Source organism: Hemicordylus capensis, chromosome 1, assembly GCF_027244095.1.
Source record: "Hemicordylus capensis ecotype Gifberg chromosome 1, rHemCap1.1.pri, whole genome shotgun sequence".
Taxonomy (NCBI): domain Eukaryota; kingdom Metazoa; phylum Chordata; class Lepidosauria; order Squamata; family Cordylidae; genus Hemicordylus; species Hemicordylus capensis.
This window is the reverse complement of record NC_069657.1, coordinates 348,686,376-348,704,110: the sequence shown is the minus strand read 5'-3', so window position 1 is coordinate 348,704,110 and position 17,735 is coordinate 348,686,376. Positions and strand designations below refer to the sequence as shown.

Here is a 17,735-nt window from a genome sequence, read left to right as displayed (position 1 = left end):
GCTCAGGGGTAGGCAAACTTGACCTTCAAGTCCCATCACCCCCGCCCCAACCACGACAAATCTCCACCACAAGACCCGGAGGGGAGAGCCAAGGTTGCCTTCTCCGGGTCCACCGCCTTCCACTATCCCTCCACCCGCCTCCAGGCTGAGGCTGAGCATCTGCACTTCTCGCTCTCGCTCATTGCCTGTCCTCACTCCCGCTACTGTCGGGGGCGGGGTGACGGGTTCCCGCCCCCTCCAATTAGCAGGCGCTGCCACTAGCGGAGGCGCCAAGAAGCAGCCGCGCTTCAGCTCCAGTCGAAGCAGGCAAGCGGTGCGCTGCGCGCTGGCGCCAATTCTGCCTCCGAGGGCTGGAGCGCGCGCGCGGCCGGAGAGGAGGATGCACCGCTGGGCGCTGCTGCTGCTGCTCTTTCTCTTATGTGCGCTGCCGCCTGCCCGCGGGCGCCACTACCCGCATAGCGCCGTGCTGGACGGGGCGTCCCGCTACCGGCTCTCGTGGGCTCACCAGGGCAGCACCATCGCCTTCCGCCTGGAGGTGCGCACTCAGGGCTACGTAGGCTTCGGCTTCTCCCCCACCGGAGCCATGGCATCGGCGGATATCGTGCTGGGCGGAGTGGACGGGGGCAAGCCATATCTGCAGGTGAGGGGGGGGGTCGAAGTAGGGGCTGAGGGTAAGGCAGAGCTTGGATTGGGAGACAGCAAAGTGGGGGCAGGTCCTTGCCATCCGTGCCGCCTCCATGCTCACCAAGCCAGCTCACAAGTTTGAAGTGGGACTAGGGCTGGACGCCCCAAAAGAGGGAACCTGAAACTGACCGCTGATGCTGGAGAGTGGCCTGATTCGAGTTGCTTACTGTGGAGGCCAGTGATGGACTCTCTGTGTATGCTCAAAGGCATACAGTCTCCTCTTCACCGGAGGGTCATTCATAAAAGAAGGAAGGGTATTAGTTGAAATACCATACTCATGTTTGTTTCTAATCATCAGTCGTATTTGTACCTGGTGCCAATAAGTACATTTTCTAAGGGTTAACTGTGGAAAGTATTAAAAAATATAAATACTTGCATGTTTCTTCTTTCAGGAACTTTTACAATGAGCTTTCTGTTTTGTCAATTAAAAAAATACAACCATAAATGAAAGTATGTCTTGCAAGCAATACAATGTATAATATTTTATTGGAGTATGTCTGCTGAGTCCTCCGCTGACATGACAGAGTGCAAAATTGTGTTGTTTTTTTAAAAGTGTGGCAGATTTTATGAACAGTCTTGCAGCCCAGGGTTGTGTCCTGGTGCTGAAACAAGGTCTGAGTTCACACATTGAGAGTTGAGCCATGAAAAGAGTGGATCCACTAAAGCCCTGTCTCAAGTGAGAGTCTGGATGCTACAGGACAGGAACATAGGAAGCTACCATTTACTGAGTCAGACCATTGGTCTATCTAGCTCAGTATTGTCTACACAGACTGGCAGATGACCAGTGTGTCAGCTGGAGGCATAGGCAAAGGCAAGCCTAGAACACGGATTTTCCAAAATTATGCTGTTCCAGAAATTAATATGGTTAGTAATGCCAAATATTCTCTCCTCTATGCCCATGCCTTCTCAACACTTTTTTGCCAGTTCTCTGCAGCCCATCTCATCTTCTTTGATTGATTGATTGATGGTTCGATTTTTATACCGCCTTTCATTAGATATCCCAAGGTGGTTTACAAAAGTTAAAATACAATAAAACTCTATTTAAAACTTAAAATTAATTAAACAATAAAAACCATAAAACAACCATAAAACCCCCCATAAAAAACCATAAAACAACCATAAAAAAGACAAACGGAAGCAGGAAAACTGAGAGACCCACCCCTCCCCTTTCTTCGGTACACTTCTGTATCCAGTCTGGCCACATGGAAAGTGTTCTGGGGTGTCTGGGTCTGGGATGGCTAATTAATTGGGCTGTCATACTTAACTTAATCATTAATTGTCAGTAAGTGCACACATGAGCAAAACAAATGATTTAATAAAAGCAATATCTGTAGTCGGAGTTAAGCTATGATAATGTTTGATTCATCATTTTGCATTTCTGTAACTCATATTTCCTAAGGAAATATTCATATTTCTTAACTGCTTTCCTTAAACCCATCTGGTCTGGGTGGTGACTATTTCCATGGTGTAGTATAGCTACAACTTCAGAGCAGCTCACATTACCTGTATTCTGCAGGGAGATAGCAGGGTTGGAGTAGGCTCTGGGACAAGAAGTGAAGATGGCCCTGCCCCCTCCTGCCCCCCAATTGCCCCTTGCATTCTCCTCCACTGCATGTCTTTGCTACAGAATGGTAAGAACATGATGAGGCTATTCTCACAATGGGGAAAAACAGGGGAGCCCAGCCCAGTTTCCCCCCATCCTGAGAACCAACAGGCTCGCGGGTGAGCCTGGTGGTTCTCTGGCGGCTAGGCCACCAAGGTAGCCCTCCCCTTAACCCAGGTTAGTGGAGCGACTGCTTTTTGACTGCTGTTTTCTGATCGTGTGCCGCCGCAGCAACACACGAGGAGACCCCCACTGGGAAGCTCAAACAAACCTCCCGGTCCCAGATGTCTCCCTAGGATGCCTCGCACACTTGCGTGGGGCATCCTGTGATTTCCGTGGGGCAGGTAGCCCTTGATCCCTGCAGCCCGTACCAGCTCCGTGACGGAACTGGTAGTCGTGTGGGTGGCCAAACTGGCTGCCCAGCAACAAGCAGCTGATTGTCTGCGGGGAGAGCGGGCTAAGCACGCAATACCCGGAGAACCTTCCCAGGCTCTACACACGGGTTCTTGGCATGCCCTTTCTCTCGCTCCTATGCAAATAATATCACACACTCCTCATGCACGAAACTGAAGAGTGAGCTCTTGCCCAGCCACAAGGTCTCCCTCCTTCAGGGTCCCAGGGACATTTGTCCCACCTTGGTCAGTTATCGCTATACACCAGTACTCTGCATGGTTACTTTGCTTATCTATGGTAATTGCTGTCCATTCAATTTATGAAGGCAGCAGCTTCTGACAGCTTGAGTTTCTTTTAGTACAGTGAGATGCATTTACCCAGGTTTAGATCCTTCTCTCCAAGCAGCAACAGCATAGCTTTTCTTCCTTAATTGACAAGTTGAAAATTAACAAGTTGCCAGGCCTAGAAGGCACCCACCAAAGAATTCTGAAAGAACTAAAATGTGAAAGAACTAAAAAGAAAAAGATAAGATGGCTAAAAGCACCTAACCAAAGGGTTGGAAAGTTTTCAAAAAGGGTTCCAGGAAAAAAGAAGCATAGTTTATCTGCTAAGTAAAATGGCAAAAAGTATTTCCTAACCTTAAAATTATTTCTACTATTTCACTTTAAAAAGTTGGGCTTGTAACAAAGTAGTTGGGCTTTCTGGGATCATTTTAAAAACAGAGGTGCAAATGCTACCTTCCAACCCTTTGATAAGATAGGTTTTAACCACATTACCTCCCCCCACCCCTTATGTGAAAGAACTAAAATATGAAATTTCTAATTTTAATAAAATTTAAAAACACAGAACAAGTTTTTTTGGGGAAGAATCAGCTGCAGAATCAGAAGTCTTTGCTCACCAATCTTTCAGAATTCTTTGAGTGTATCACCAAGCATGTAGAAAGAGGAGATCTGGTACCCATTGAGGGTATGCACATGTGCCCTACCCAGGTAGGACTGGTCATGTGGAGCACAGAGATTAGTCCTGATTCCGGTGCTCCTTGCCCAGGCAGCCTGGGCTGTTTTTTTTTTTAAACTTGGGCTTAAACTGAGGCAGAAGGGCAAGAGTGTGCCGTTCTATCCCAGTTGTGTGAACACTTGGGCTGCCTGCAGCCCAACCATTCATAGAGCCAGACAGCTCAAGCCCTCCCCTTCCTTCTGCAGCCACCTGTGCCTCCTGAAACCTCTGCCGAACTAGAGGCAGCACTTTTGTGCCTTCAGTGAACACAATGAGCTGCCCTGCTCCCCATCACCAGTCCACCTCCCAACTCATCAACCGCCATGCCACTCCTCTTCCCCCTTACTGTTCTTGGCCTCACCTTCTGGCATGCCGGCATGCCGCTGCTTCTTGCTTTTGCAGGCTACCAAGGCAGCATTCATCATCTGGTGGCAGCTTTAGCCACTGGCCTCTCCTTGTTGCCACTCCTCCTACTATGCCAAGCACGTGCACGTGCTCTCTTTCTCTCCCCCCTCCCTTTATATCTCCTTGTCTCCTTCTGTTTCACCCCTTCAGTACCACACCTGTGCATGTTGTCTTGGACAAGTTTGGTACTTGAGGGGAGAGAAAGCAGAAGGGGAAGAGAAAGCAAGAGGGTGCTGGCACAGTAGTGGAGGTGACTGGTGGCTGAAGCTGCAGCCAGATGCAAGTCGTTCCACTGGTCTGCAAAATCAAGTAACGGTGGTGCAACCCAAGGAGTGGCCAGTGAGAGGGAAGAGGACAGGGGAAGAGGCGGGGACAGGCTGGTGAGGCAGGTGGGGATTGGACCGGCAAGGCGGTGGAGCCAATGAGGGACAAAAGTGCAAAGAAAGGTGAGGGCAGTAGAAAGGAAGTGGGGCAGCAGGCAGGTGGAGAGTGATGCCTGCAGAGAGGCAGGCAGAAAGCACCTGCATTTGCTGCTTGAGACCGTCACCTCACATGGCATCATGAAGGATTCAGCCATGTTTTGGAAGCACTGGCAGCTGCAGAAGGAAGAAGAGATCACCTGAGTTGACCCCATCCTCCTCACAATGGAAAATCCTGGTGTGTCAGCGGTGGAGGGATGGCCTGCATATTGGGCCATTGTATATGGAGTGCCTTTTCAACATTGTGAAACAATATTCAGATACGAACCAGATCTATCAGATTTAACTGCTTTTCCTTTATTCTTTCAGTGGTTTTATTGATGCCTACTGACAAGTCATACCCTTAGGAAAAACAGTGTGTAGTTTTCAAGGTGAATGCAGACATCAAAACTCTTGTTTCTGCTACTGAAGGTGTATTTTGGATAAAAATAAAGTTATACTAGCAAGTAACTTTACTGTTATTTGAGTATTTAAAGCATAATAAAAAGAATTACATTGTGCTATTTAAATCAATATTACTATTTTTAAATATTAAGATTACAATAGGATAGAGTGAGCACGGTGTGCATTTCAAGCTCAATTGAACAGCAAGAGTTCCAAGCTCCATAGGAATGATGGAAATTCAAATGAAAGTGCTGTAAAACTGCCACTTTTTTCAGTTTAAATGAAAAAATGTTCATTTTTAGCATAATTAGCATAAATGTTCAGGAGCAGTTTCCATAGTCTCATAGCATAGATACTAAAATTTGGATAACTTGTTTGACTTTCATAATGTGAAAATATACTACTTCTGAAACCACTGATGTGTCAAAGGTGGCCACTATGCAACAGAGAATTATGTATGCTTAAACGATTTCAGTGAGAATTGGGTGTGTAAACAGGTTGCACAAAACAGTCAGATAACCTTTTCAATGTGGACATTTACTTTCTCCTCCCTTTAGTTATGCTTCTTTGTCCATGTTTCAGTTCTTAAGGGGTAACAGTGAATTGTTATTTTAGGTGCCATCAATAAACATAGTGCTTTATAATAAAGACAGGTAGATCTCTGCCCCTAAGGACCTTGCAATTCATGTGAACTTTGCAATAGTACTTTGCTTTAAGATGTAGTTGTCAGGTTGGGAAAAGTCCAAGCTGAAGACTAAACAGTGGAATTTTGCCATGTGGAAGAATTCTATATAGCATTCATAGGAAATACAAAACAAAAGGGCGGGGGAGAATCCAAGGTTTTGTCTTTTTTATCACACCAAGAATGAACTTTCTACATTCCCCCAACCCCATCTAATCTCTGAGTACTAGAGATCAGTAAAATCTTTAATAAAAATATGAAGTAAATGAATCTGTCTCTCCACCCCACTCCTTGATGTTCTCATTGTGTTTTACCTGGAGCTTTTGCTTCACTATCTGGTATGATGTAACAGGACTTGAAGAGAATTCAACTCCTTCTAAATAGATCAATCAGGTTGAAGGGTGTAATTATGTTAGGGAGGCAGAAAGACAAAAAAAGAACTTTACAAAGGGCCTGCACATTCTTGAAAAGACTAACATGGCTATCCCTCTGGAAATTCTTTAAAAGTGTGTGGCTGAGTGGAGAGTGAGCAGGGAATGATGCATTAGTGGCCAAGCATTCCAGGAGTTCAGAGATTAGAGTGGGAACCCAGCACTAACTATTTGGAAAGCGCAAGACTCAGGTCTAAATAAGAGTGGTCTCTCAAGCATGCTTAATAGGTCTTCTGTGAGGGGTGGGAAAAGGCAAGGGAAAAGAGTGAGGGTGGAGGTAAAGCGGGGGCGGGGAGTATAGAATTGAGAAGTGCTGTACAGCTAATCTCAGGCACTTTTTCAGACCATTTAGAGTAGTGTGGCTGAAGACTGGTGAGGCTATTGTGGATTTGTTTAAATGGATAATAAAACACACACCCCTCAGTGCAGTGAAGCAAAGATGCTTGATAGCGTAAAGATGGGTGCTGCCTCAGAGAAATTGCTCACTCTGTTCATGCTTGTAGTTATGTTTCCCTTGCAATATTGCCAAAGTAGGTTTTCAGTGGATTACTTGCCATGAGAGTGCTCAAGGCAGGTCTAACTTTTGCATCCAGCTTCAAAAAAACAACAACCCATTTTGTGCTCATGAATTGACACAGCTTGCATTTTTCTTGCTAAGGGTTCTAGGCCTCCTCCATGGTCTCTACTCCTCCTGTCTGGCATTGTGCATCCCTACCCGCAGCACGTAGTAGCTCAGATCTATTTTGCAGAAAGTAATCCTCCTTTACAAATGTCTGTTTTGTGCAAGTTATACAAGAGGGTTGCATTGTAAAGTCCTTCTGTCAAGCTCTTACCCCAAAATAGCCCTTACTTGAGGCATAAATCCTTTTGTGAATAGGGCTTCATTAGTACTCAAGAGTGCTGTATTATTCATTATAACCCTTGCTTGTTAGCTGACACCCAAATGAAAGGATATTTGTTTATCAAATGTATCCTATATAATTAATTTAGAGAGGCTTGTAGAGGAGTGCTCAGTATAGATTCTAAATTGCCAGAAAACAGTGAACTATGAACTCTGTGCTACTTTTAAATGCATTTATGCCAACAGCAATAAATATGTTTTAAAAACAAGCTGAAAGGCAACAAGAGGGAGATATTTTAGTGTGTGCCCCACTCATATTTCTCAGCTAATGCTTTGTTGGAGGCATTTCATGTCTTTGGGTAACTTGGGAAATTCGGCATATCTGTAAGGTGCCTGTCCCGGCATTTTAGTGTGGCATACAGAGGCATTGCTGTATGGTTTGCTGCTGGTTGGATACTGCTGTGCCGGTAGGGTGGGAGAAGAGGTAAAATGCTAACTCTTAAGAGCAATAAAAATTAATCCAGTCATAATTTGTAAAGTAATACTTTCATTTAACAGGCTTTTGTGGAGGTGGGGGGGATGCTATTCATATTTATTTCCTTTAAATTTGTGAGATATCCTTTATTAATAGGATAGGAAAATGTATGAATTAACTTTAAAGAAACCCTCTTCCAATTCAGCTCTATGAACTCGAAAATATGGGGGAGTATTTTGCAAAGGGTTTCAAGCCTGGATATTTGGCATTGGGAGCTTTCAGAAAAGTATATAGCTGAATATAAAACTGGCTAAAAGCTTTGGTTGTGCTAGATGATTTCCCCACAAAGATTGCAAATTACAAGTTCAGTTTTATATATCTACATCGCAACTCTGGTGTTCCTAGTTGTTATGAGTAGTTGTAAGGTAAACTTACATCTTTATGGCCATTTTCACATTCCACAACATTAACTGGGCATAATGAAGCCTCTCTGCATTGACTTCCTGATGGGCAGAATAGAAATCATAGAGTAAGGCTGTGACAGCACAGTGAAAGTACAAAAGCATTTATGCTGGAGAGAACAGGAGAAAAGACAAGTTACCAGACCATCTATCTATATATTTAATTCTCTAAGGCATATCCGTGGCTAATCCCGTGTGTGGCAGCTCTCGTGAGAGTTTGTGAGCAAAAGCACCTGACTGGGCAGTGGGAATTCCATATGCAGAGAGGGAGGAGGAACCTGTGAGAGCAGAAGCACCATGGTGATTGGGCAGTGGGGATTCCATATGCAGATAAGGAGGAGGTGCCTGTGATGGTTAAAGTCAGTTGGACTGCAACAGTTACTGGTTGGAAGATGTTCTTGATTGTAGAGGAGAGGAATATATATGTGTATGTGTATGTGTATATATATGTGTGTGTGTGTGTGTACACACACACACACACGGATAGTGGGCAGGGGTCTATGAAGAGAGGGGTTGTGAGGGAGGAAAGAGCCCCTTCAGGAGAAGGAGGTTGCCGTTGAGTGAATTAGATGAGGAAAAAATATGAGCAAGGTCTGTTAACTCAGGAACGGAGAGAGAGAGAAAGGAGGGAGGGAGGAGAAGACAGACAGAGGGGGAAAGCGAATGGTGGAGGGACAAAGAGGGAGAAAGGGAGGGGAATAGAGAAAGAAGGAAGGGCGAGGGATGGGCCCGAGCCTGTGAATGGCCTGAGGGGAATGAGCGGCCATGGTGGCAGCAGCAGCAAGGAAGGGCCCAGTCAACCACTGTGCTGTTTGGGACATTGGCAGAGGGAGGCAGGCAGGCAAGGGACGAGCCTGGGCCTGTCACCGGCCTGAGGGGAATGAGTGGCCATGGCGGTGGCAGCAGAAAGGAAGGGCCCAGTCAATTGCTGTTGCTGCTCCTGTGGGGAGGAGCAGGAGCAGAGCTCAGGTAAGGGTAGGGAGGTCTCTGGGGATAGGAGGCTGCAGCTTGGCCGGTAGGTGCCAGCAACGCTGTAGCCGTGACCAAGAGGGGTGAGGGAGATGGAGTAAAGGGATGGAGGAGTGACCAAGAGAGATGAGGGGCATGGAAGCAACCGGATGGAGGAGGAGCAAGAGTGTGGCTCAAGTGAGTGTGGAGAGATCTCTGAGGTGAGAGATGGTGTGGCAGGGGGTGAGGGAAGCAATCAAGTACTAGCATGCAGATGCTCTGTCCGGGTTAAGCTAGTTACTCCATATTACACTTAGTTCACTGAGGGACATTCTACACAACCATGGTGCTCACAGCACCTGCTTATTTTCAACCTTTATTTAAAGTAGTCCTGATAAATGAGCAAAGAGGCACCTTTTTAAAGTAGTCATTTTCTTTACTGAGCAGAGGGAGAGCAACTGGCCCTATCCAACCCCAGCACAGCATCCCTCCAGTGGCTGTTGCTGGTGTCCGTCTTCTGTTTCTTTTTAGATTGTGAGCCCTTTGGGGACAGGGAACCATCTTTATTTATCTATGTAAACCACTTTGGGAACTTGTATTGAAAAGCAGTATATAAATATTCGTAGTAGTAAAATCTGCTTGTGTTCAACCAGACTACTGAGGGATAGGTGGCAATTTTTCAATAATGCTGTAATTTTTTTTTTAAAAAAAATCTAAACCAAGAGGATCACACCAGAAGTCCATCTAATCCAGCATTCTGTTCCCCCTCGGTTCCAACCATTCTGTTCTCCCTAGGTGCCAGCCATATGCTTTGGGGAAGCCCATGGCAGGAGATGAAGCCCTCTCCTGCTGTTGCTTCACAGTAACTGGTATTCAGAGGCTTACTGCTACTGAACCAGGAGGCAGCATAATTTTATATGGATCTATCATGTTTCCGTAGCCATATATTTTTTTCTAAACTAAAAAGTCCCTGATGCTGCGGCCTGTGTTTAGAGGGAAGATGCTCCAGCCCCCTGATCATTTGAGCAGATTATCAGTGAGGCTATGCTCACAGCTTGCAAATGTAGGGCTGTCCATATCTCCTAAGGAGTGCATCATTGCTTCTGCACTGCTGTTGCCATTGGGAATAATGGCAGTAGCAATGCAACAGTCATGATGCAGCCCTTAAAGGACACAGAACAGCCCATGTTCAGAAGCTGCAACAAGCATGGACTGGGACTGTGTGTGTGCCCTGCTCTTGGATTCATGGCATCCATGAGATGCTGCACAGTATGTTGGCCATTTGAACTGTGCTCTCAGTTGTACCATATTACAGTCCCTTCCTGTTTTCATTCCAGATTATCCATACCCAATTTAAAGTATCATAAAAACCATATTAACCTGCTCTAAATGTTTCCCCAGTAGGAGATGCCTGAAGCAATATATACTTGGTTCCTTCATCAGTCTCAATTTTTAGAAAACCCCTTGCATTTCTTCAGCCATTTCTGCTTAATATGATTTTTGTTTAACTTTTACCTTGCTTCCAAGGAGTTCAGAGTGTCGTTTTATCCTCACAATAACTACCGTATGTAAGAAGCCGATTAGGATGAGAGACAGAAAGGTCATTCTCACAACCCAAACTTACATGGCTAGTACTGCACTCCTGGACTTCCCATTGCCACATGCCTACACGAGTGACATCTGATGGCTCTGGGAACAGTGAGGGAGTGGGAGGAAAGCAGGCTGCGGCCTCCACATCCTGCAATGCACTGCGTGAGGAACATGGTACATTGGGGGATTTCCCCACCCCCGGGCACTCCAGCCATACAACTGGGGTAAAAGGGTGTGCTCGTGCCCTTCTAGCTCAATAAAAGCCTGGGGAGAAAACTCAGGCTACCAAGTGGGGCAGCACTGGGATCAGGCCCGATCTCTGTACTCCACACATGCAGCTCTACCTGGCCAGGGCTGTGCAAGCCCAGATAGGGCTGCTTGTGTGACCAGGCAGCAAACACACAGTGCTAGCCCCTGCACTGGGCCCCACACTTCCAAAGCTCAGGCACTCATGTCCAAGGGCGCAGTTATTTCAGAGCTCTCTCGCCTTCTCAAAGCACTCTGTTAGGAGAGAAACATGTCCTTGAGGGCCAAGGACATGTTTTGCTCTGACAGCGCTTCCAGAGCACAGGGAAAGTTCGGAAATAATTGCACACTTCTGCATGGGTGCCTGCACATCGGAAAGGGACTATCATGGGGGCTATTGCTTTATACATGCTATTGGTTTAATCACACATGCAGTGATGTTCAGGATCTTAGCCAGTGACATTTGCATGGACTAAATATAGATTTCTTACATGCAGCCTCAATTTTATTTATACATTTCTATACTGCCAAAAACAAGTGTCTCATGGCGGTTTATAAAACAACAACAATAAAACCAAATAAGTAAAACAGTAAAAAATAATTTTAAAATAACAGTAACAACAATAAAGACCCCTTACAGCTGGTCAAAGGCTTGATTAAATAAATGTGTCTTAAGAACTCTTTTAAAGACTACCAGAGATGGGGAAGCCCATACTGTAAGATCTTAAAGCTATGCACATGAGCAGCCCAGCTGTTTGTTCTATCTTATCCAAACCCAATTTAAAATACTTTAAAAACCACACAGCCCAAGCACACACAGAGCCAGGCGCCAGGAGTGTGTGACTCACAGGGAACTCCTTAAATGTACTGCACTTGGGGCAATGCGGATTGTGTGGGCATCCCACCAAAGTCCATGCATCCCACCAACAAACATGGATTGTTTGGGGGGAAGATAGGTTCTTCCCTGCCTTCCCACCACCACCCTTCCCGCCACAGGGGCAGTCATGTGAATAGCCTTCTTGTGTAGTATTCACAAATAATAACTCCAGGCAGACACAGAGCTCTTAAAGTATTTTCATTGAGCAACTAAACACAGTAAGTAAGGAATGCAGATACAACAGTTTGGCAGATTCAACATATTCCAGTAGAGTAAAATCTATCTGCAGATTCACTACACAGTTCAAACATGGCCAATGCTTATAACAACAGGGACTTTATTCCATAGTCTTCTGTTGGTTATGCTGGCCATTGCAACATACTGGCTGTGTGGTACAAATTATGAAAAAACTCGGAGAGAACTTATACTCACTTGGAACATAATTAACATCTTGCAAGTATAATGGTCCTTATTGATACAACTGCATAATTAGATATTCTTGTGAGTTTCTTCTTTGGAGTGCGGCAGTACAGTTGAGTATTTTGTTCCCATTTCTCTTGTGAGAGGAAGTAAAATATCTTGCAGGTTATCAAGTGTTTGGCAGGTTTCTTCCTCATATAAAACACCTGTTCAAGCACATGATGACAGCTGTGATTTTCTCCTCAAGGTCCTTGTGCAGCTGTGCTTACATTCTTCAAGGATAAAACAGGGCTTATTTACATCTTTTTACTACATCCATAAGAAATTACTCTCTCTGCCATTTTGTATAGGGCTAATCAGAAACCATATCAACTGCAAATCCCTTTTGAGAGAGAGCGAGAGCAGGGTCAACAGCATGTGAGGAGCAATTCATCATCAGTGCCTTCATCTGTAGGAAATTATGCACCATATCTTTTATGATCTGTAAAATCAACTTACCATGTGTTGTTTCAATTTCTAAATGACTTCCAGCAAATGAAAGACATCTAATTGTTTGACTCCACCACCGGCCTATAATTGCTTAAGCTATTTATTTTTTAAATGCTGATTTAGGCAATGCCATTACTACAAAACATGCAATATGTTGTCATAATACAGCTTACATCCCAAGATGAGCAGTAAAATAAATGCCAGCTACTCATATCTTTCTTTCAACTTTCCCCAGCATTATAGACTTCTTGAGGGAGCTAGGTTTTCACATAATGTGTCCAAATGTGTCCAACGACATCCAGCAGCAAGGTGGATGGACTCGACGCTGACTTGACGGCACTCACTCACTCACTCAATCAGTCAATCATATCTCCCAATGAATCTGGACTGTAAGATGTGGAATACACTCTTCAATAACTTCAGTCCAACTTCTCTTTCAACATGTGTGGAAACTGGTTCTTTCACACATCTTTTCTGAGGTGTTCAGCAGGATTCTAATGGCTGTTATTTTGAGCTGGACACGGTTGCTATCACTACCAGATATGTGAGAACAGCAGCAGCGCACCCGACTTCTTGTGATAACATGACTTTATATACAGTTAAAGCAAGAAACGTTGATTTACAGTGATAGTTATGGGTGTGGCAGCTCCAACCAAGCTCTAAAAAGTGAAAAGATTTATGATATTCACCCCATGGGAGCATGGGACTTTGATGTCCAGTCTGAGATATTTTGACTGATTGATTGATTAAGTGCCATTAAGTCAGTGTCGAATCTGGGACACCCATTTCCCTAAGGATATTCCACAACTTGACATGGTCGACGCCATCGAAGGCTTTTCTGTAGTCAGTAAAGCACATGTTGACTTCTTTTTGGAATTCTTTGGCTTTCTCAGCCAAACTGTACTGGCTTACAAAATCATAACCATGGAAACACAGTTTGGCTAGATCCTCCATGCTCCAATACACTACCTGCATAGGCTGGTGGCAAGATCAACATCTGTGGATTAGTGTGACAACAATGTTTTAAGAATAATTTGGAAATGTGCCTCTGAGCATATGGTGAGTGCTGTTATCTCAATAGGCAATAACTACAATCAGCACATTTAGTAAAAAAGAACTGGAGAAGAAATGGATATCTTTACAATAGGGATGGAATACCATAGGGCTGTAGATGCAAAATAAGCTACTCCATACTGTGCTTGTCATTTTTGAAATTTAGAAAGCTTCTTTTGTGTGTTGCGGGTTTCACACTGAATGTGTCAGATATTATAGGCATCTGGCATGAAATACTGACAGAGGAGCTACTCGATAAACAAAGCTACTATTTTGTTCTTCAGTGTAAATCTTCATAAGTAGAGTTTGTCACCTCTGTTTTGCTCTGAAATGAAGGTAAAGCTGGGGATTAGTGTGACATCAATATTTAAGAAGAATTTGATAACATCTGCCAATGGGTATCAAAGCCTCTGTTACTGGTCTATCTGGGCCTAGAATTGTTGAGGCCATGAAGAGATTATACAAGCTCAACCACTCAGAAAGACCTCTGGTGAAAAACTGTTTTCTCCAGTTCCCCTTTCATGGCATTTCTTATCCTTGGGCCTTCTGATCTTATTCAGGCTATGCAATAGTCACCACTATTGTTCTCCCACACTCCTGTAGAGTAGGGTTTCCAAACCTGTGGTACTCCAGATGTTGCTGAACTACAACTCCCACCATCCCTAGCTATAATATATTGTGGCTGGGAATGCTGGGAGTTGTAGTTCAGCAACATCTGGGGTATCACAGCTTGGGAAACCCTCGGAAACCCTGCTCTAGACAGTGGTTGACACTGAATGCACAGCGCACACCCAGGCTGCGGGGTAACTTTCATCAATCTCTCTTTTCCTCTTTAGCTGACTTTAAGGTCATTCATGCAATCAAAAACTGTGTTCTACCCGGGTTTGAGAGCTGTGTGCACACTCCCACTTGTTGGTTGTGTGGAAGCAAGGTAAGGTGAAAACTTGGGTAGAAGTGATTGTGTGGAAGCAAGGTTAGAGGAAAAGCTACCCAGATTTTCCTCCTACCTTGCTTCCACACAACTGAAAATTGGGACCTCCCAGACCCAGGTAGAACACAGTTTTTGATTGTGTGAATGACCTTTGTGACTCCCAGCAATATGTCTGCACAGCCTTTAGGGATGTATTTTTGGGAGTCACTGTTGGCTACAGAGGGAAGGAGAAATTGCCGTTTCCCCAGAGCATGTGCTGCACATTTGATGCATGTGATCTTTGTTAGTCTGGATACTGGCCAATGTATTTGTCTTTTACTAATGTGGTTGGAACATATTTCATGGTTATATATTATGCTGACATGATTATCATGCTGACATAGTTATGTATCATGCTTACATGGACCAGATTATCCAGAGTATCACAGGAGCTACTCCAGTGACAAAGACTTGAAATCCTCTGAAATATTGCTCAAGCTAATGTCTATAATGAGTTTAATTTTGCCTCATAGCAGGCATAGGATGAGAGTGGGTGAAATGACTGCTGAAGGAGTGAGGCAGGAGGCGTACCATCTACAGGCTAGTTCAATGCTCATAGCAGGTAGAGGTTCAACTACCACCTTTGCGTTTGGGCCTGGCAACCATACACTGACCAAAAAGCAAACAAGTGTGCAAATGCCCTAGTCTCCAACACTATGGAAGTCCTTTTTGAATGAGCATCACACTGTTGCTTTTATGTCCGTAACTGAGGTTGTGGTGACCTGGAGAGGAGGGGCAGATTCAGAGAGCCAGCTGCATATTACGACAAAGAATTCAGAGGTGAAGAGGTTAATGACACTACATTACTGCGGCTGCTTACACATTATATCATACTTCTGCTATGTTGAGGGCCAGGATAATCTTTCCTCACCAAAAAAACCCACTTTAACATTCCTGTGATTTGCCATGTGAACAGCATGCAACAATATCATATTCTTATTTAATCCCCCCCCCCCCCGGAAAAAAAATGAACTAGCTTTAGAATAACTGATTTACTTACTCCCTTGAGTCTAAGCACATATACTGGGAAATAAGTTCAATGGAAATCAATCAAACTAATGTTCAATCAAAATGGATTTAGGATTGGAGAATTAAACTCTTAATTTTAAGAAGTCTTAATTTTTCTAAAGAAAATTGAATAGAAGAGGGCATTAAGATGCATGTCCTTTTTATGATTTTACAAAATTAGTTTATACATTCTACTGTTGCAAAGCTAAACCATAATTAAGTGCAATGCCAAGGAATACCAGCCATACACAATGCGAATTAGGATTAAAAAAAAAATAATTATTTTGTTGAAGCATGTTTCTGTTGTCGCTATTGTGGTTGCAGTATAGGTACATTTGATCTGTTGTCTCTTGTAGGGATGTGCAAACTGGTTTGAGGTCAAGCTGGTTTGACATCGAACCAGTTTGGTTTGACAATTTGGGGTCGAACTGAACTACCCCCTTTATGGTCTAACCCTGGCCCGAGCCCCCAGCCATTCAGGGGAGTTAACGAACTTTAATTTTTTTTCATGTAACCCCTCGGGGGGGGGGGTTCTCAGAGGCCATGGGGGGTCCACAGAGGTTCCCCCTCCCCACCGCTGGCCTCTGTTATGCCTTAAATCGCCCAGTTTGGGCAGTCTTTGGACCTTTCCGGGCCTTTCTCCTGTTGTGGTGGCCATTTTGGAGACCACCACACATGCCCAGTGGGCCTCTGTGTGGCCTGGGTCATGATTTTTTTTTTAAAAAAATTGCAAACCACCAACCCCAGACCGAACACCACCCCGGGGGGTGTTGATGGGGGGTGGGGAGTGAACTGGCCCAATCCATTTTGCGTCCGTTTTAGACTCGAACTGAACTGGGCCAGCCAGTTTCATGCACACCCCTAGTCTCTTGTACCTCCCTCTCCTTTTTGTGGGGTGTTCAGATAAAAAATCTGCATACTTTGAAAAGAGATCATGGCTAAATTTCACAAAAATTGTGAGGAGAAACTGTTTTCTATTAAGAGAAAAAAAAAATCCAAAAGCTCATAGCTGAGTAATATATTTCAGAGGATTTCATGTTTGCTAATCTAAAAGATTTGTTCAGGAAAAAAAAATGCAGGCTTTGTACTTTCTGCTTTTCCTAGAAAAAACTGAAAGGGTTGTAGCTTTCTGATCATTAGAAATAAAAAAATAACAGCAGGATGATGTTTTGGTTTGTATTTCAACAGGATTATTTTACAGCTGCAGATAGAACATTGAAAAAGGACTCTCAGCAGGACTACCATCTGGAGTACGCTGTGGAAAATAGTACCCATACCATACTAGGTTTCAACCGTCAGCTTCGCACTTGTGACCCCAATGACAAGAGTATTACGGTAAAGTGGCTCATGTTAAATCTGATTTAATGAGAGTTAAACAAAGACTGAGTAAATAAAACAGTTTTTCAAATATAAACCTATTTATTCTCAAGTCTGGATAACCTTTATGCTAATTATGCTATTGTTTCCGGTCCTTGCTATACCAGTGCATCTGCTAATCTGTATTTAATTGAGAGTACCTCTGAGTGGAAAGTATCTGTTCTTCTTCCTCTGTTGGCCTCCTTTAAACATCCTCACCACTAGAATACAGTGGCTGTTTTCTTATTATATGGCAGTGGTGAAGTGGCCATCTTCTTGGTGGAGGGGAAACTTTAACATACAGATGTTTACGGAAAATATTTATTCCACCTTCCTGATACAGAATAAGATGCTCAATGTGGCTAATAACACTAAAGTAAAAACAATGATATAACTATCATATAACTAAAAGCAGCAAAAAAAAATCAAGGATCAGACTGTATTATTGCAGCATAATAATAATCATCATCAAGCAAGCAAGCAAGCAAGCAAGCAAGCAGCATCAGCAGTTTAAGAATCAGCCAGATCAAAGGTGTAGTGAAGCAGAATAATAGTGTTTTCTAGGTGCTTCCCTCATACAAAGAAAACTTAAGTAGATTTAACTAAAAATATATTCAGCAACAACTCCATTTTCCTCTGAAAAATTGCCGCAGCAATTTTTGCTACCCCCCCCTCTACTAGGGCCGTTTTCTGCCCGCCCGCCACCTGCCCTTACTTCCCCCACTGCTCAGCCAGCCAGGCACCCAGTTGCCCACCCTCCCACCGCCCGCCTCCTCCCACCGGTCAGCCTGCCACCTCCGCTGCTGGTGGCCATCACTGTTTTCTCCCTGTTGCTATCCTGGCAGCTGCTCACGAACTCTCGCTAGAGCTGCCAGACATGGGATTAATGACAGGTATGTCTAAGTTAAATAGATTGATAGATAGCATGGTGTGTAAATGCCATG

General features: G+C 44.2%; 1 protein-coding gene across 3 annotated transcripts in view; it reads left to right on the top strand.

Moving 5' to 3' along the window:
• The first annotated feature begins 273 nt into the window (after positions 1–273).
• The window catches only part of MOXD1 (monooxygenase DBH like 1), a 92,892-nt gene continuing 75,430 nt past the window's right edge, over positions 274–17,735 (top strand). The window contains exons 1-2 of one of the 3 annotated variants that reach the window (XM_053287502.1): positions 274–640; positions 16,624–16,770. In XM_053287502.1, coding sequence (XP_053143477.1) covers positions 380–640; positions 16,624–16,770 — 408 coding nt within the window. In that variant the 5' untranslated portion in view covers positions 274–379. Of the gene's footprint in view, positions 641–8,569; positions 8,804–8,900; positions 9,004–16,623; positions 16,771–17,735 lie in introns of those variants that run through there. The other 2 variants (XM_053287512.1, XM_053287521.1) reach the window with 2 other exon arrangements.